We start from the raw sequence: 16645 nt of genomic DNA, 5'->3' as shown, positions 1-16645 counted from the left end.
TGCACGATAGCTTTCTTGCTGGACTCGGTGCTGTCATTACGATTGTTGCTCTAGCGGTTGATCCCTTCTCACAACAGATTATTCAATACTACAATTGCCTGCAACCCGCTCCAGGCCTTTCAGCTACAGTTCCGATGACAAACAACTACACTGGATACAACGCTCATGTTGGAGGTGGAGTATTCGAGCTTGATCCTGTGATGGCACTTGCGGTATATACCGGCCTCATGGACCCTCCTGCAAACAACTCTGTAAGCATTCCTGTAGACTGCCCTACAGGAAATTGCACATTCCCACACGACAATGGAGCTACGTTTTCGTCACTTGGAGTCTGCCACGCTTGTCGTGACGTATCCGATCAAATTACCAACATCACGTTCTTAGACCAAGGCAGAACGCAGCACAACGTGACCTTGCCGTCTGGAGCCACACTTCGGGATGGAGATTATATCGACGCTGTGAATAGTGTTAGATCCTGCCATGAGGGTGATCCGTTGGTGCTATATTCTTTCGACGCCTTGATTGCCAGTAGGAAGGGTTATCTGGGTGCTCGCTGTTCGGTGTATCCCTGTGTGACCACATACGGATCAAACGTCACTGAGTCCGTGTACACCGAGACGCGAATTCACTCCATTAAACACGATCTTCTGACGAAATGGTGGGATGGCCTCCAGTCGTGGTCTCTGGTTACGAATCGAACATTGAGAAACGGCACCTGGCACGACTGCAAGCCATCCCCAAACCGAACGGACATGAACATCTTGCAAATCACGCAAAACGGAACAATCGTCTTCTCCGGCGATAATTATACAGATATAATGTGGTACCCTTCGGACTGTGTCTATTATATGAATACGAACGCTGTGAGCGCGCTCAAGAGGTTCCTCGCAGGAATATGGGCACACGAGAGACTTAGTCGCGTCTACCAAAGTGCCTGGAACGTTACGACTGGACCGTTATGGCTGCAAGGTCTTTACCGCGATGGAGAAGCGAACATGACCACAGTCAATGAGTACATGGAGGGCCTAACGACATCTCTAAGTGCAGCGATACGAACGAATGGCGATACTCCCTCCAGTGACTATATAAAGGGCACTGTTATGGCATCGCAAACCTGCATACGAGTTCGATGGGTTTGGATCAGCTTGCCAGCCTCTCTGTATGCACTGACTGTTGTATTTTTGATTTTGACTGTGCTGCAAACAAAGCACCAAAAGTGGAATGGACACTGGAAGTCGTCCGCTGTTGCTCTACTACTTCACGGAGTTGACATCGAAACTAGACGAGAACTGGGGGCTACATATGATAAGAGTAGGATGTGTGAGACGGCGGAAAATGTTACAGTGCACTTGCAATACGAAGATGGAGGTTGGTCGTTTGTAAGGAATAGGTAGCTTTATTCTCAGAGTTTGGCTAAGTTCTTTACCTGCATTTATAAGAGCTCTTTCAAAGGGGAAAAAAAAAGAAAGAAAATAATACGAACTACAAGCATAGCTACACGAAAGCGGTCAGAGTCAACTAAATTTCATTCCGTTCGGAAGAACCGCAAATGCCCATCCTCCCCCACCCCCTCTCGAGCCGGGCCTTCATCCCTTTAGCCACGGTGTTCAGAGACTCTGGCGTCTCTGTTCGTCAAAACCAGTTTCGACGAGCTCTGCATGATTGACAGGACGAGAAGCAAGACTGAAAGTGTCGTGATGAGCAGAGGGACGGCAAGCCAAACCCACTCGACATGGATGTATGTCTCAGTGATGTAGGTGTTGCCCAACATCTGCGTGGTATTGTGGTTGTCGTCGCTGCGCATAAGGTGCGTCACAGTGCGTGCGACGTTGTCGACGACTTCGGAGATGTTGCTGGTGTACAGGGAGGCTGCTGCTGTATTGGATATGTCGTCCACTTCCTCCATCTTCACGTGTACCTCTGAACTACCATCGTCTCCGACAAGCAAGGTAAAGAACTTTGAAAAGTAATTCTGCCAGTTGTACGCCGTTTCGGCAGAAATACGGTAGGTGCGCGACGAGTTACTCGCTGCGTCGTGGAGAGTATATACTCCCGTTTTGGGATTCGGGTGCCATCTCATGGAAGTTGCATTTTCGAAGCGGTCAGGCATGGGTGGTAGCTTTGTCGTGTAGTTTTTCGATTCGAGGCGCGCGTTACGAACTGCAACGTTGCGATGCGTGTGAACACAAAACTCCATGGAACACGTCGTCACCTCCGCGTCACTTGGTACTTTAGTCCCATTACTAGTGTGTGCAAGATCTCCAAGAGTTTTGACTGCTGTGAATCTCATGAGCGATGAGAGGTCATGCTCAGCAAAGGTCTGAGTCATCGTTCGGAAAAAGGTCATGGTGTCAAGCGTCTTGAGGTCGACTATGAACGCCGTTACCGACGGGAACCGATTATCCTGAGGAGTATAGGTGCAATTGAGGTAAGGGTGTGTCTGCGAGCCTGGCCAGGAGCAGTTGTAGAGGTTAGTGTCGTGCATTGTGACGATCCTTTGGTTACAGCTGCCGCAAACTCCGAGAGAAGAATAGTCCGGCCAGCGGCAATCTGATGCGGAGCACTGGAAAGGAACCGATAAGATGGATCCCCCGCTGAAACCGCTGATGATGGAGCTCTGCACCTCGAGAGACGTGCGCGGCCAGAAGAAGACTCGGCTGGACTGGGAGGGATCAAAAACATCTTGAATTTCAGCCGCACCACGTTATACTTAGTGATACCGTTCGGCATAATCAATATGGAATGACTTACAGATAGCTGTAGTCTGAAACATGGTGGAATTCCAGCTGTAAGCGTTGAGCAATGTGGCACCACCCTCTTCAAGCACAACAGTGCGTGTAGGAAACTCTAACAACTGCTGGGCAGAAGGCTCAAGTGCCATTGTGGTAATGGTAATCATGGCTCCGATCGTTGCAACAAGCGCCCGTGCACGAATACGCCATAGAAAAGTTAGGGATCCCCATGGACCTCTACTCGCATCATCGAAGAGCTGTAGATGGCTTAAAGAATGGCCAGCCGCACTTGTGAAGTGGAGCCATTTCATCTGACTGATGCATCCGGCTACAGGGACGAGAAGCGCCGACTTGGCGACTGTGGCGCATATGGAAACCAAGGTATTGGGCTGGATCCGGGAGGGGCCAATCGTTCAGCCTCCGGTCTTCGATGGACAATAGGACAGCAATGATGACTGCCATACTTATGGCGCTGGCTGCTATGCCTGCTGTTTCCCACCACCAAGGCCAGACATATCTGTTTTTGGTGGAAGCGTGGTTTTCCATCTGTGGATGGTCGTCGGTCTTGGAGTTGTTTTCGCTTTCAGAAACAACTGGTGTACGGCTTCCAGGATCGACTAGTGAGCCGCGGCTTTCGTCAAGTCGATCGTCAGACATTCTTGGAGTCACTGAAAGTGGAAATGTGGCAAGAGGCTCATGGCGATCATCGAAGAAAGGTCTCAGCTCAAGGGTCGGCTCAATGGTGGGGGAAAACGATGAATCGCTGCCTGCTAAAGACGTGATGCCTTCTCCTTCAGGAACTGGCCGGGGAAGAGCTTGGTACTCCATCGAATTAGTTGATACGAGGCTTGTTGTTGTCAAATGTAAAAGTGAAACATAGCTTTATACCTACCCCGCAAGGCTACCATCTAGCAGGCTGAAAGTAAAATTGGAAATCATGTACGACCGGAAAGCCCGATTTTAGCACACCTGCGGTCCTGCGCAAAGGTAACACAACATGTAAGTTCGGGACAATTTAGTCCGCAGTGACCCCCACATTCCCTCAGTATTCAATGTATTTGACGGTACATCCCACATTCATCACGTGTAACACCGTTTCCCTTGACCATAGCCATAAAACTAACAAGGTTTGTTTGCTGTCAACTTCATTCCTGTGAGGCAGATGAATAGTTTATCGATATGGAACATAGAGTGGCCACAGTGATCAAAAAATGCACGCAGAGCTTAGTCCAAGTCAGCATAGCGATCCTAGGCTGTCTCTTAGCTGTAGTAATTCCTTACAGAAGGACTGCAAGTCTTGTACTAATTCTCCTGTCTAGTCCTATCGGTTTCTTTTGTAATTCGGATCTAGTCCGAGCAGTCAACAAGTAGCACAAGAGCCGCATCCGAGCAGAGCGATTCCTCGTCGGATAATGCCTCCGGGGTTCTTTCGCCGCGCGGCTACGCAGTAAAGCACTTTTACAAACGCGGAAAATGCACTGTCATCTAACAGTTATTAGATAAAGTTTAAGCGGCTAGTAACAGTAGTAATGTATACATAGAGTTCCCAAAAAGAAACTGTCAATCAGTGCACATCCCCAGACAGAGCCTTAATAGAAATGAATTCGTAATTGAGTACATAAAAGGTTATGTTACCAAATATATATATTGAAGTGATTTGGTTGGAGCTCGAACTCCTACGCCGACTCCCGCCAGAAAGGGTTGTGTTTTTGAAGAAAAAGCTATCTACTACAAAATATTACAGTCTCCAATATCGTCAGCCTCCAAGCACTATCGTATAGAGTATTTCATAGCCTCATATTTCCCATACATCTCCAGACAAGGCCTTTTAAACAAACACACGCTCGCTAAATTACCACGCAAAACCACCAATTAAAACCGTAAGCAGCGCGCAAGAGAAAAGAGAAGAAAACAAACCCTTATTGCTCACTATTGCCGCCCTCGAGGCAGCGCCCGTGTTCTCCGAAGCGGCACCGGTCCGCGTCGCCGTGGCAGCTGCCCCATTGCCCGCCGTCGCCTTCGACCCAGCCGACGCGCCCGTCGTCGCAGTCGCACTCGCTGCCGCGAGCGTCTGCGTGTGGCCGTTGACGACGAGCACCGTTGCGGACGGGCTGAGCGAGATGGTCGTCCCGTCGACAACGATGACACCGCCGGGCGTCAGCGTCTGGCCGTCGATGACGTACGTTCCGCCTGCACTGCCGGAATTAGGTAGCGCGGTGTACGTCTGGCCGTCGATAGTCAGGACTGGGAAGCGCGTTGTTGCTGCAGCGGCGGCTGTTGTTGCTGGGAAGAGCGTCTGCGTTACGCCGTTCACGACGAGTGCGGTGGCTGATGGGCTGAGTGAGATGGTTGTGCCATCGACGACGATGACGCCGCCGGGAGTGAGCGTTTGGCCGTCGATGACGTACGTGGTCCCGGGGCCGGGGAGGTCGGTGTACACGGTGCCATCGATTGTGAGTTTGGGGGCGTTGGTCGTATAGGCGGGGGCGATGAGGGTTTGAGTGATGCCGTTGATGACGACGGCCGTGGCTGATGGGAAGGATATCGTGGTGCCGTCGACTGTGATGGTCCCGCCGATGGTAAGAGTTTGGCCAGCAATCACGTATGTGCTGCCTGCTCCGAAGAGACCAGAGAGCGTTGTTCCGCCGACCACTATGTCTGAAATAGCGGTAATTCCAGTACCCAAAACTTGAGTGACACCGTTCACGACCAGTGCAGTTCCCTCTGGAACCAATGAAAAGACTGTGCCGTCTACTGTGATCAAACCGCCTGGGGAAAGGGTCTGTCCGCCAATAATGTATGTGTCACCTGATTTGTCAATGCCAGAAATCGTAGTTCCACCAATCACCACATCTGGCAGACTAGTGGCAACCACGGGATTCAAGGCTTGTGTAACACCGTTGATAACGAGTGCGGTGGCTCCAGGTGCCAGCGAAATGACTGTTCCATCGGCCGAGATCGAGCCGCCGGGTGTAAGGGTCTGTCCTCCAATCTTGTATCCGATACTGCCACCGACTACTTCCGGGGCAACGGTACTACCACCAATTGTAAGAATGGGCGGAGAGGTGCTGAATGGATATGAGGTATCCAATGAAGAAGCAACTCCGTTGAAGTAAACTGTGTTGTCGGCAGCATTGAGTGAGACAGTAGTGCCATCTACGAGAATGACACCTCCAGGAGTTAGAACTTGACCACCGACAATGAACGACGTTCCATCCACAGCAGGGTATGGGGTGCCGGCGACAGTTATTAAAGGTTGGCCAACGATGCCGACACCAGCTCCGACTGCTCTTGTGACGCCATCCACGACAAGGTTGTTGGCGCCGCTGTCCAACGAAATTGTCGTACCGCTGACCACAACGGATCCCCCCGGCGTAAGTGTTTGTCCAGCAATCAGGAAGGTCGGTGTGGCACCAGCTGCGAAAGCTGGATTGGGTGCTGGAGTAATCAGGGCCGAAGGGAATGTTTGCGTTGCACCACCGACAACAACGTAGCTTGCCGACGGTCCGAGGCTCACAACAGTACCATCCACTGTTACAAGACCACCGGCAGTCAGCGTCTGACCAGGTGCGAGGTAATATTGCGTTGCAGCATTGGCCGTATATGCGACGGAACCAACAGTAATGATCGGAGGTCTTCCTATCTCGGCCGGCCCTTGGCCCTCTACGATCGAGCTTCCTGAAAGACTGGACTCTTGTCCATTGATGACAACTGCTGTTGCAGACGGTGCCAGGGAAAGGACCGTACCGTCCACGGTGATGGCCGGGCCTCCAGGAGATAGAGTTTGCCCGCCAATAACAAACTCCGAAGAGGAATCCATGGTAGCAGTTTGGGACCCTGCAACAATGATTGGTGGGGAATTTTGCGAGTTGCCACTGGAGCTTCCCGCCCCAGAGCCGTCGCTAGAGGAGCCTGAAGTCGAACCGGAACCGGCACCGGAATCGGAGCCGGAACCAGAGTCTGAGTCAGACGAGCCCGGGCCGGAACTGCCAGAAGAAGATCCAGACCCACCATTTGAAGACTCAGTAGCTCCGTTTGAAGATTCAGAGCCTCCATTCTCCGATCCTGAACTTTCGTTTGAGGAACCTCCGTTTGAGGACCCAGACCCAGAACTAGAGCCGCCAGTATCCGAGTTGCTTGGTTCAGAACCACCAGATCCACTTCCAGAGCCCGAGCCCCCGGATTCTGAGCCGCTCGATCCCGAGCCTTCCGATCCTGATCCTCCCGACCCCGAGCCGCTGTTCTGAGAACTTCCACCGGATGACGAACCTCCATTCTCATTGGCTTGGGAGACAATGGCAGAAATGATCTGACCAAGACCAGGAACACCGCCTCCATTGCTTGTACTATCGCCGCTATTCTGGTTCAAACGAGTTGCGGGGGCCGTTGTAGCACTGTTACCGCCAGGGGCAGCCTGAGTTGTTCGACCTGCTGCTGTAAAAGACGATTTAGTATTAAATAACACAACAGTAGGGAGGCCAAATTCTGATACAGCCGACTCTATGTGGGCAATGTAATCGTTATAAGTTCTAGTATGAAACTTCACTATACCTTTGCTTGTGGAAGGTGGTAGGTCTTCTTCCACAGACGATTCGACATGTGCTTTGGGCCTGTATGTCGAGGAGGAGGCAACAGTGATAGTCGGAAGTTCGAGTTGTTCAACCGAGGACTCGACGTGGCCAACGAAAGGCGTCCATGGCGTACCGTACATGAGATGGACGATGTAGATAATCGTGACGGGGCCCTGGTAAGTCCCTGCAACGCAGCTTGATTGGGGAATCGACTGCAAGAAGTCATCCGGAATCGGCCCGGAAGCCTCAACGGTGTCGCCCAATTTATCTCCAGTGTACTCATACGCATACGGCGCTGACAAGTCGTACGACGTGACGGATGTCTTGCACGATACTTTCCCAAAGGCATCGATAACTGGCTCGGCCTTCTCTACTTCGTAGCTCGAATAAGCGACAAACGGCGTCCCAGAAGCAGCCACGAAGACGGTGCTCGACGGACCAGTGAAGGCAATGCTAGCAGGAGGAAGGTCGCTCCAGAGCGAGTCAATGATATTCTGCTGTGTAAGCGGCGTTGATGGGATGGGCGAGTACTCAGTCATGGACATGACGGTGGTGGTAGCTGCGGCCGGCATGGGCAGAGTGATGGCAAACAAATCCCATGTGGTCTGATTGGTTGCGGGATCCCATGCTGAAGTGAGGTCGTAGGACATGAGGCCATCTTGCACGGACTTAACCAGGTCGAATGTTGTGGTTGCTGTCTGGTATTCCCAAGTGACGCCTGTTCCAGAAGCTATGGAGAAGAAAGTGACAATATCGAAATACTGGTCTAAGGAGTACCAGTACCCGATTTCAGCACCGCGAACGTTGACAGTACAGCCACAGGTGCCATTGCTGGAATCATTGCTAGGCTTCACATAGGTTGGCGTGGCTGGAGTGGCGGTGGCGACTGGTAGATTGCCTGTGCCGGTGACGTAGAGAGGCGTCGAAAGAGTGAAGACAGTGAGCGTTGGATATGTTTGGCTGGAATTTGAGGTTGCCAAGCTCGACTGGTTACTGGGGGGCGCACTTGGCGAAGCAATCGGCAATCTGGTGGTTGAGTTGAATGCATCATCTGCAGCCACGTTGGTGGGGGCCGAAACAGGCGTGTTTGAAGTGTGTACAGGCGTTTGAATGCTGGCAGAGGAGTTGTCTACGAGCACGCTAACTGGAGAAGAAAGGGGCGTGACTGGACTGTACACAGGCGTATCAAAATGTTCATTGGCCGGGCTTGTCACGGAGGAATTTGCTGCCACTTGGGTGCTTGGCAGCTCCACCGAAGAGGAAGGCGGCGTCGCTGAAGGAGTCTGGACAGCAACGGCGGGCGAAGCTATGGATGTCTCCGGCAATAACGAGGTGGAACCGACAACGATGGATGAGTTCCAGGCTGAGGAGTGGGTTAGCTAGGCCTGACGGACAGAAGAGTGTGGAGGAGAGGACTACCGCTAGAAAGCTGGCCGGGATTCCTGACTCGGTTCCGGCTTGCGCACGCAGCGCCGCAGAACTGCAAGGCAACGAGGGCCTGCCAGGCACGAAGCAGCAGCATGTCGCACCGGCGATCAACGAGAGACGGGGAAGAAGAGCAACATGGACACAACGGCAGGTCAGATTGTGTAAGTAGGCACGGCGGGCTCAGCTGGCTGCATGAAAGAGGCAGCAGCGTAGATTGCCATGACTTGTGCTGCTGCGGCTTGCGCACTGAAACGGTGGAGGGAAGCCGCGAGCGGGATCTTCATGCTCTATTGCGCAGCCAGTGAGAGGGCGACGGCGTAGCATCAAAGCGCGGGTCCCCTGTCAATCGGCGCGCATCCTCGCAGCCTAGAACAGCGTGTCGGGTCAGCGTGCGGTGTTTCACCCGGAGAGGCCGCCGCCGGCACGCTGGATGACGACCTCTCCCAAGGGACGTTTTGCTCGTATCTGCAGCTCGCCATGCGCCGCTGGACTGTGGAGTGGCGTGGCCGAACAAGCTCCCGTCTGAACTCGCAGGACACCGGGCTAGCGCCACCCCGGCCGCCCGCCCTGCGCTATCCCGGCCGTCGGTCTCGCAATCTCAACGTGGTCTAGCCACGCAGATGCGCCTGTAACCCAGCGCGGCCTGTAAAGGGTCCAGCTGCCGCGCCCAGCTACCACCCTGCGAAGTCCGTCGCACGAGTCGTCGAACGCCAGCGGGGATGAGGCGGCGTTCCGAGCCCGAAGGAGCGCGATGGCGCCCGCCCGACGGTGCGATTGGGCCTCATATAGCACCGCACCGGCCGGCGCTGATGATGGCGCTGGCCAAGTGAGGAGAGCGTCGGCACTGGTGAGCCGCGTCAAGAACCTCGGGGCCCCCCGCGCCGACAGTAATCTCTCTGAAGCTCGTCGCAAAAAGTCTGTCAGCCTCCGTCCCACGACGTGCATGAAGCCATTGGAGCATACGCAACCACACAGCCGCCTCCGCGACCAAAGCCCGAACTAAGCCACACCACGCCTATCCGCCCGCCGCCCTCTCCCGTTCGCCTCCACCTCGACTTGCCAGTGCGACCCGCCTTTCGTTCCTGACTTTTGCGCGAACCTGTACCACAATGCGCGCTTGTCCGTCCCTCTAGCAGCGCAAGAGACCCACAGGATACCATGACAGCAAACTGCCGATTTCCTCTCTGCTGCCTCCATCGAAGCATCGATCCTGCACCGACATGATGACCCTTCGACGCGCCTGCAGATGGGCGCTGCCCTTTTCGCCACTCGCTCTTCTCGCATTCCTTCCTTCCGTGTGTGACTCTTCCGCCGTTGAGACTCGTGCCACCGACCTGGCACCCATCGTCTTCACTCCGGATCAGAACTGGGACGGCATTGATGGACAGTGGTCCTCTTTCACTTTGCGCGTCGGCACTCCCCAACAGTACGTGCGCGTCTTTCCGGCGACATCCAGCCAGCAGATATGGGTCGTCAAACCCGAAGGCTGTGCCTACACCGACGACACCAGTTGCGCATCCGATCGCGGATGGGTTTTCAACATCTCGGATTCCTCCACTTGGGAAAGTATAGGGAACTACTCGACTTGGATAGAGCGGAATTTGGGATACGATGCCGCTGCCATGTATGGTTATGAGGTTGTGGGTTTAATGGGGCAGGGTGAGAACGGGCCCACGCTGGACAATGCTACCGTTGGTGCCATGATGGACCTGGATTTTTTCCTTGGTGTATTTGGTCTACACCCCAAGCCGACGAATTTCAGCTCCTTCAACAATCCGTCGCCAAGCTACATGACACTGCTCAAGGAACAAGAGCTCATTCCCTCGCTGTCGTACGGGTACACTGCAGGGAATCCATACAGTACGGATGCCAACGCCCAGTTTCGCTTCGTAATTTACTAATCTGATTTCAGGGTTGAACAAGGTCCTGGGAAGCCTTACCCTGGGAGGCTACGACGCATCCCGGTTCACTCCGAACAACATGAGCTTTACTTTCGCACCGGACAATGAGCGGGATGTTGTGGTTGGCCTGCAAGCAATCAGCATGACCTCTGCAACCCAGTCCAATGTCGATCTCCTGCCAACTTCTGTCACCATGTACATTGACTCGACAGTGCCGCAGATTTGGTTGCCTGTTGATGCTTGTAAACGTTTTGAGGAGGCTTTCGGATTGACGTATGACAACGATACCGAGCTCTACCTTGTGAACGACACTTTGCACGACACCTTAGTAGCCGAGAACGCCAACGTGACATTCACACTTGGGCAGACGACAAACGGTGGCGAAACGATTGACATTGTCCTTCCGTATGCCGCTTTCGACCTCACGGCCCAGCCGCCCTACCGCGGCTTATCTGAAAGCACCTCGTATTTTCCTATCCGGCGGGGTTACAACGATAGTCAGTATGTCTTTGGCCGCACCTTTCTCCAGGAGGCATATATCGTTGTGGACCACGAGCGCTCCAACTTTTCCGTCTCTCAATGCGTCTTCGGACTTGATATTCCTCAAAACATTACCACAATCTACTCCCCGAACGGCACGTCCATTTACGAGGAGGAAGACACGCAAGGCGCGCTTTCGACGGGGGCAATCGCAGGTATCGCGGTGGGTGGGGTGGTCGCAATCCTTGCAGTGCTGTCTCTGATCGGCCTGTTCTACTGGAGAAGACGCTACCGAGCGTTGAAGGCTAAGCTCGGATCGGACAAATCAGGGCCAGTGAGCAGCGGCGATGGCTCGAGCGAGGCCCAGGCAGCAGCGAGCCGAGGCGAGGAATCCACATTGGTGATACCAAAGGCGGAGCTAGACGCCACCCCCAGCGCCAGGGCAGAAAAAGACCAGAAGCAGGAGCAGCTGTATCCGTCCGAGGTCGAGGCGCACGAGCAGCAGATTTTCGAAATGCCGGGCGACTATCCCAAGGCCTCAGAGGCAGACTCGCGGCAGCTGTCCGAGAAGCAGGCGATGATGTACAGAGAGCAGAAGTATAACGGGACGGATCCAGAGCCGTCGCCGACAACACCCACAGCGCCCGATCGGCCACGGCCGTCGCCGGTCAGGCCCGAGGAGGTAAAGCGGGTCATTCACACAGGAGACCTTCCGGTGTCGCCTCTCACGGCGGAGGGTGAGCACGGCAGAACATTTTCCCCGCTCTCGCCACTGGGTGGTGGATCGTCGAGCGGCGGGCCAAGCCCGTCTCGACGGCGATTCTCGTTCGAAGAGTAGCGAATTTTTTGTTTATGATTTTAGCGATGGCGTTCTGGACCACGATCTGGGAAGTTGCGGGTTTCAGGTAGGGCTAATACCAAGAGAACAATCGGCACGGGGTCGGAGCAGTAGGACAAATAATGGATAATGGGGCGGATGTATTGACGCTTTTGTTCCGGTTGGCGAGAGTGGGGGCCAGAGCTGCCTCAGACTTTGGCAGGGCCTTGGCTGCGTGCTGACGGCTGACAGCCACGCTGGCCTTTTTTTAATCCAGGCGAGGGGCCTTACCCGCATGCAGTAGGCGGATCGCTGCGAGCTTGGGCACCGGGCAGGCGGGCAGGATGGTTTGGCTCAGCTGCTGCTGCGGTGGGCGGTGCAGGCGAGGCCGCGGCGTTAGGGCTGCGGCAGACATGGGTTGCTACGCGCCGACCCACACTGAGCAGAGACCCCTCAGCCTGCTCTCCGCTCGCCGTCGACAAAGACACAGCCCTGTGTGCCTCGCTGCGCATTCCCGAAGACCCCTTTGTGCTTCCTCCCGCGTGCCTGCCTTTTCTCCACGCTCGGCCGCGCCTGTTGACCGGGTTCCCGCGCCCTCGCTCGCAGCTGCCCGCCTATCTCGCGACAGCCCACCTCCAGACGAGACGCGCAACCGCAAGCGCCCCGACGCCATCCCGCCGCCGTCCAACTCGCTCGCCCCAGCGTAAATTGACCCGCTCTGTTCATTGCGCGTCTTCTGCTTCTTACCCTCGCTCCAGCCCCACGGCGTCGACTGCTCCTACCGAACCCATTACCCCGCCATCCGCCACGCCGCGACCATGACCGACCTCCAGGGCCGCAAGATCTTCAAGGTCTTCAACCAGGAGTTCATCGTCGATGAGAGATACACCGTGACGAAGGAGCTGGGCCAGGGTGCCTACGGTATCGTCTGGTACGCGCGCCGCCGCGCCCCGCCAGCACTGTAAACATTGTGTTAACCGCTCGCAGCGCGGCGCAGAACAACCAGACCCAGGAGGGCGTCGCCATCAAGAAGGTCACCAATGTCTTCAGCAAGAAGATCCTGGCCAAGCGTGCCCTCAGAGAAATCAAGCTGCTGCAGCACTTCAGAGGTAAGTCGGCGCGCGCCTCGCTTGAGAGACATCAGCCGCTGACACAACTGCAGGCCACAGGAACGTACGTGCGGTCCACAGCCGGTCGAACTGAGCAATACTGATGGGTTGGCGTGCTAGATCACCTGTCTTTACGACATGGACATTCCCAGGCCCGAGAACTTCAACGAGTGCTATCTCTACGAAGGTACGAGCCCTGCCACTGGCCTGCCGCGATCCGAGCTGATGGAGAAACAGAGCTGATGGAGTGCGATCTGGCCGCCATCATCAGGTCCGGCCAGCCTCTCACCGATGCCCACTTCCAGTCCTTCATCTACCAGATCCTGTGCGGACTGAAGTACATCCACTCGGCCAATGTCCTCCACCGTGATCTGAAGCCCGGCAATTTGCTGGTGAACGCCGACTGCGAGCTGAAGATCTGTGACTTCGGTCTTGCCCGTGGCTTTTCAATGGACCCGGAGGAGAATGCGGGATACATGACCGAGTACGTCGCTACTCGCTGGTACCGTGCGCCTGAGATCATGTTGAGCTTCCAGAGCTACACGAAAGCCAGTAAGTTTCAGCCGCTCCCGCTTGTGCAACATGTGGATTCTAACTGCTCCAAGTCGACGTTTGGTCGGTTGGCTGTATCTTGGCGGAGCTGCTTGGCGGCAAGCCCTTCTTCAAGGGCAGGGATTATGTCGACCAGCTGAACCAGATCCTGCACTATCTCGGTACGCCGAACGAGGAGACCCTGTCCAGGATTGGCTCTCCTCGTGCCCAGGACTACGTCCGCAACCTTCCCTACATGCCGAAGGTCCAGTTTGCTCAGCTTTTCCGCAACGCCAACCCCGATGCCCTCGACCTTCTCGACCGCATGCTGGCCTTTGACCCATCGCAGCGCATCTCGGTCGAGGAGGCGCTTGAGCACCGCTACCTCCACATCTGGCACGATGCGTCGGACGAGCCTTCGTGCCCCACCACGTTCGATTTCCACTTTGAGGTTGTCGAGGACATTGGCGAGATGAAGAAGATGATCTTGGCCGAGGTGCAGAGGTTCAGGCAGATGGTTCGTGTGCAGCCGCAGGCTGGTGTGCACCCCCAAAACCAGCAGCCCGCGGTACCGATTCCGGAGCACTACGACCCCAGGGCCTACGAGAACCCCAGGCCTCAGGAGGCGCACGCTCCCCTACACGACATGGGACTTGAGCAGGAGCTGCAGGCCGGCATGGATAGGAGAGCATAGATGGAATCAGCCGGACATCTGTTTTGGAAATAGCGAGAAGGGACTTGCTTGGCTTTTTATCTCAACCAATTGTGTTTCTTCTTCATTATTCCTTTAGCGAGCTGCTGCTTTGCAATCAGAGCCAGTCGCCTTGGTGTGCATTGGTCGCGAGGCCGGTTTTTGCGGTCCGAAAGACGAGAGTAAATGTCAATTCTACGATGCGAGCGTTCATCCAGTCCCCCACATCTGGCCATCTGCGACTCCACAATCACCCCGCCGCGGAAAGTATGCTGACGTCGTTGTGCCACGCCATCCGCGATTGCTATCGAAATCGTCGGTTCGATCATTGGGACTCTGATTATGCGGTTCAGTGGGGCTCCTTCGAGCGGGCTCATGCTTCTGACATCATCATCACTATTACATCATCCAGGCGTAGAGAGAAGGGAATAAGTACCTCTACTCCAGCTAACAGCTGCCATATTCTCCTCATCACTTCACTCAAACAACCTCTGCGATACCCAATTGCGCAAAACCTCCATCTTCCTTTTTCCAAACCCGTCGAAACACTATCAACAACCTCGACTTCGAATCTGTCATCATGTCTGCTGAGTACAAGGGTCAGGACATCAACAAGCTTGCTGAGCAGGCTGAGAAGGACCTCAACAGTCACGCCATGAAGACTGGACACGACAACAACCCCTCTGCTAGACACGGCAAGGGTGCCTCCGTTAGCAGTATGTTCCCCCGAACGATATGCATCTCCATTGACAAACAGCGATGAGCGTAAGCTGACGGCGCCATCACAGCCGAGGAGTCCGGTGTCGACCTCAACCGTGCCGAGCGGTTCCCCGGTGCTGAGGTGATGTATGGTTCGGCGGCCACTGGCCGTGAGATCCCCGTCGAGCATGGTGGTGACTTCCAGAAGGGCACCGGCCGGTAAGTGGTATTCAAGCTCTGTACCCAACCTAAAATGGAGAATGCTAGTGCTAACATGCCATCAGCCCGACCAAGGACTACGACTTCGAGGGTCCGGGTGGTCCCGAGGACAAGAGGCGCATCTACAGCGAGCAGAATCCTGGTAACGCCGACGTCTTTGAGAACGTCCGCCAGGCTCCTGGCCACGAGCCTAAGGCATAAATGGAGGCTTCGACCCGATACCGCGTTTGCATTGAGGCATTGAGTGCTGAAAAGATACGGAATACGACATGAATGGATGATATGGCCATTGTATTATTAGTGGGATCAGTTAATAAGAACGACATTCGACTTCTGAGCACATTTCAACGAAGGTCTCGCCGGAGCAAGTCGGGATCGCCGCAGGTTTCAGGTCTCGAAGTTATAGGGGATTGCGGCGGCACATGTGAATGGTGTCTGATTCAGTGGCTCGCGCTCAAAATATTGATCGCCGGGATGCACCCCCGCAGTAGCGCACAGGCCCCTCCACACCTTTTTACTCACATCTCGCACCATCCGCTTCCAGACGCATGCGTCGAAATCTGATGAAGAGGGCTGTGGCAATGGCACCGTCATGTCAATGATCGAATTGTTGCATATCGCAATGCTCTCCTGACCAGGTTGATTCAGCAACACGTTACGAGATGTTCGGTTTAGAGACAGGTAACGCACCGAGTGGGACCAGCTGCTGATCCTCGCAAGGCGAGCCACTACTTTGCGGTCTAAAGCAGCCTCACCGGCTGTAGGCAACGTTCCCGCTCCCGCTTGCGACCGTTCAGGGCAACGCTATCGACGTCGTCCCGACTTGCAACGAACGTCTGCCCACGCCAGCCTTTCCGTCGCGCCGCCCCTTTCATCCGGAATGGTGCCATGTGTTTTCTCTGCCGTCAGCTTTCCATTACTCCAGCCGCGGGTAACGGCAGGCTAGGCACGTGCATCTTACGAGGCCTCGCGGCCCCCAACCGATTCTCACAGTTGAACAACTCGCGCGATTCACAGGTGCATTGCCGAATCGAGGCAAAGAAGCTGTGGACCCTCGTGCCAAGAGGTCTTACTTCCGGACAGACCCCCTAGATGCCGCCTAGGCGCTGCGGCAACTACGCCGAACGCATGCTGGATACCACCTCAGTCAGGGCTTAGTGAGCGAACCTGCAGCGGAGCTTATTCCCCACGCCGTAAGCGCGCGACCCCGCCATGGGAGCTCGTCTTTTTTTTCACGTTGCTTCTGACCTGGTTTGCGGAAGGTGTAAGTGCGAAGCGGGTCAATTAGTCCCTCTTATCTCAGCACTCGATCATGGGACGCCCAAATGCTCAACAACACTAGCATTCTATAACGGGAAAAGAGATGACCAAGAACGACGCATGAATTACCCATCAGGTGGTGGCGACGACTGGGTCGAGAAGAACGCCCACGTCCTTTGATGGTCCCTGATGTGGTGAGCGATTCAG

At 54.9% G+C, this 16645-nt stretch overlaps 5 protein-coding genes across 5 annotated transcripts; 3 read left to right on the top strand and 2 right to left on the bottom strand.

Moving 5' to 3' along the window:
- Positions 1–1594: 1594 nt before the first annotated feature.
- Positions 1595–2485, bottom strand: LTHEOB_5093 (uncharacterized protein; the record flags this gene model as incomplete). The annotated part of the gene is made up of 1 exon (XM_035514200.1): positions 1595–2485. The coding sequence occupies one exon, from the start codon at positions 2483–2485 to the stop codon at positions 1595–1597; it is 891 nt and encodes a 296-aa protein (XP_035373961.1).
- A 2099-nt stretch (positions 2486–4584) lies between these two features.
- Positions 4585–8825, bottom strand: LTHEOB_5092 (uncharacterized protein; the record flags this gene model as incomplete). Its single annotated transcript, XM_035514199.1, has 3 exons — positions 4585–7166; positions 7284–8666; positions 8723–8825. 3 exons carry the CDS (start codon positions 8823–8825, stop codon positions 4585–4587), a joined length of 4068 nt encoding a protein of 1355 aa, XP_035373960.1.
- A 1126-nt stretch (positions 8826–9951) lies between these two features.
- LTHEOB_5091 (Peptidase A1) lies at positions 9952–11950 on the top strand (the record flags this gene model as incomplete). The annotated part of the gene is made up of 2 exons (XM_035514198.1): positions 9952–10591; positions 10644–11950. The coding sequence occupies 2 exons, from the start codon at positions 9952–9954 to the stop codon at positions 11948–11950; spliced, it is 1947 nt and encodes a 648-aa protein (XP_035373959.1).
- A 797-nt stretch (positions 11951–12747) lies between these two features.
- Positions 12748–14263, top strand: LTHEOB_5090 (Map kinase; the record flags this gene model as incomplete). The annotated part of the gene is made up of 6 exons (XM_035514197.1): positions 12748–12860; positions 12917–13038; positions 13092–13102; positions 13159–13225; positions 13276–13590; positions 13644–14263. 6 exons carry the CDS (start codon positions 12748–12750, stop codon positions 14261–14263), a joined length of 1248 nt encoding a protein of 415 aa, XP_035373958.1.
- Positions 14264–14840: 577 nt separating this feature from the next.
- LTHEOB_5089 (Chromatin remodeling factor subunit) lies at positions 14841–15379 on the top strand (the record flags this gene model as incomplete). Its single annotated transcript, XM_035514195.1, has 3 exons — positions 14841–14976; positions 15049–15178; positions 15244–15379. The coding sequence occupies 3 exons, from the start codon at positions 14841–14843 to the stop codon at positions 15377–15379; spliced, it is 402 nt and encodes a 133-aa protein (XP_035373957.1).
- Positions 15380–16645: the final 1266 nt, after the last annotated feature.

Source organism: Lasiodiplodia theobromae (genome assembly GCF_012971845.1).
Source record: "Lasiodiplodia theobromae strain AM2As chromosome Unknown scaffold_14, whole genome shotgun sequence".
Lineage (NCBI taxonomy): Eukaryota > Fungi > Ascomycota > Dothideomycetes > Botryosphaeriales > Botryosphaeriaceae > Lasiodiplodia > Lasiodiplodia theobromae.
The sequence above is the reverse complement of the archived record's forward strand: the minus strand, read 5'-3'. Positions and strand labels throughout refer to the sequence as shown.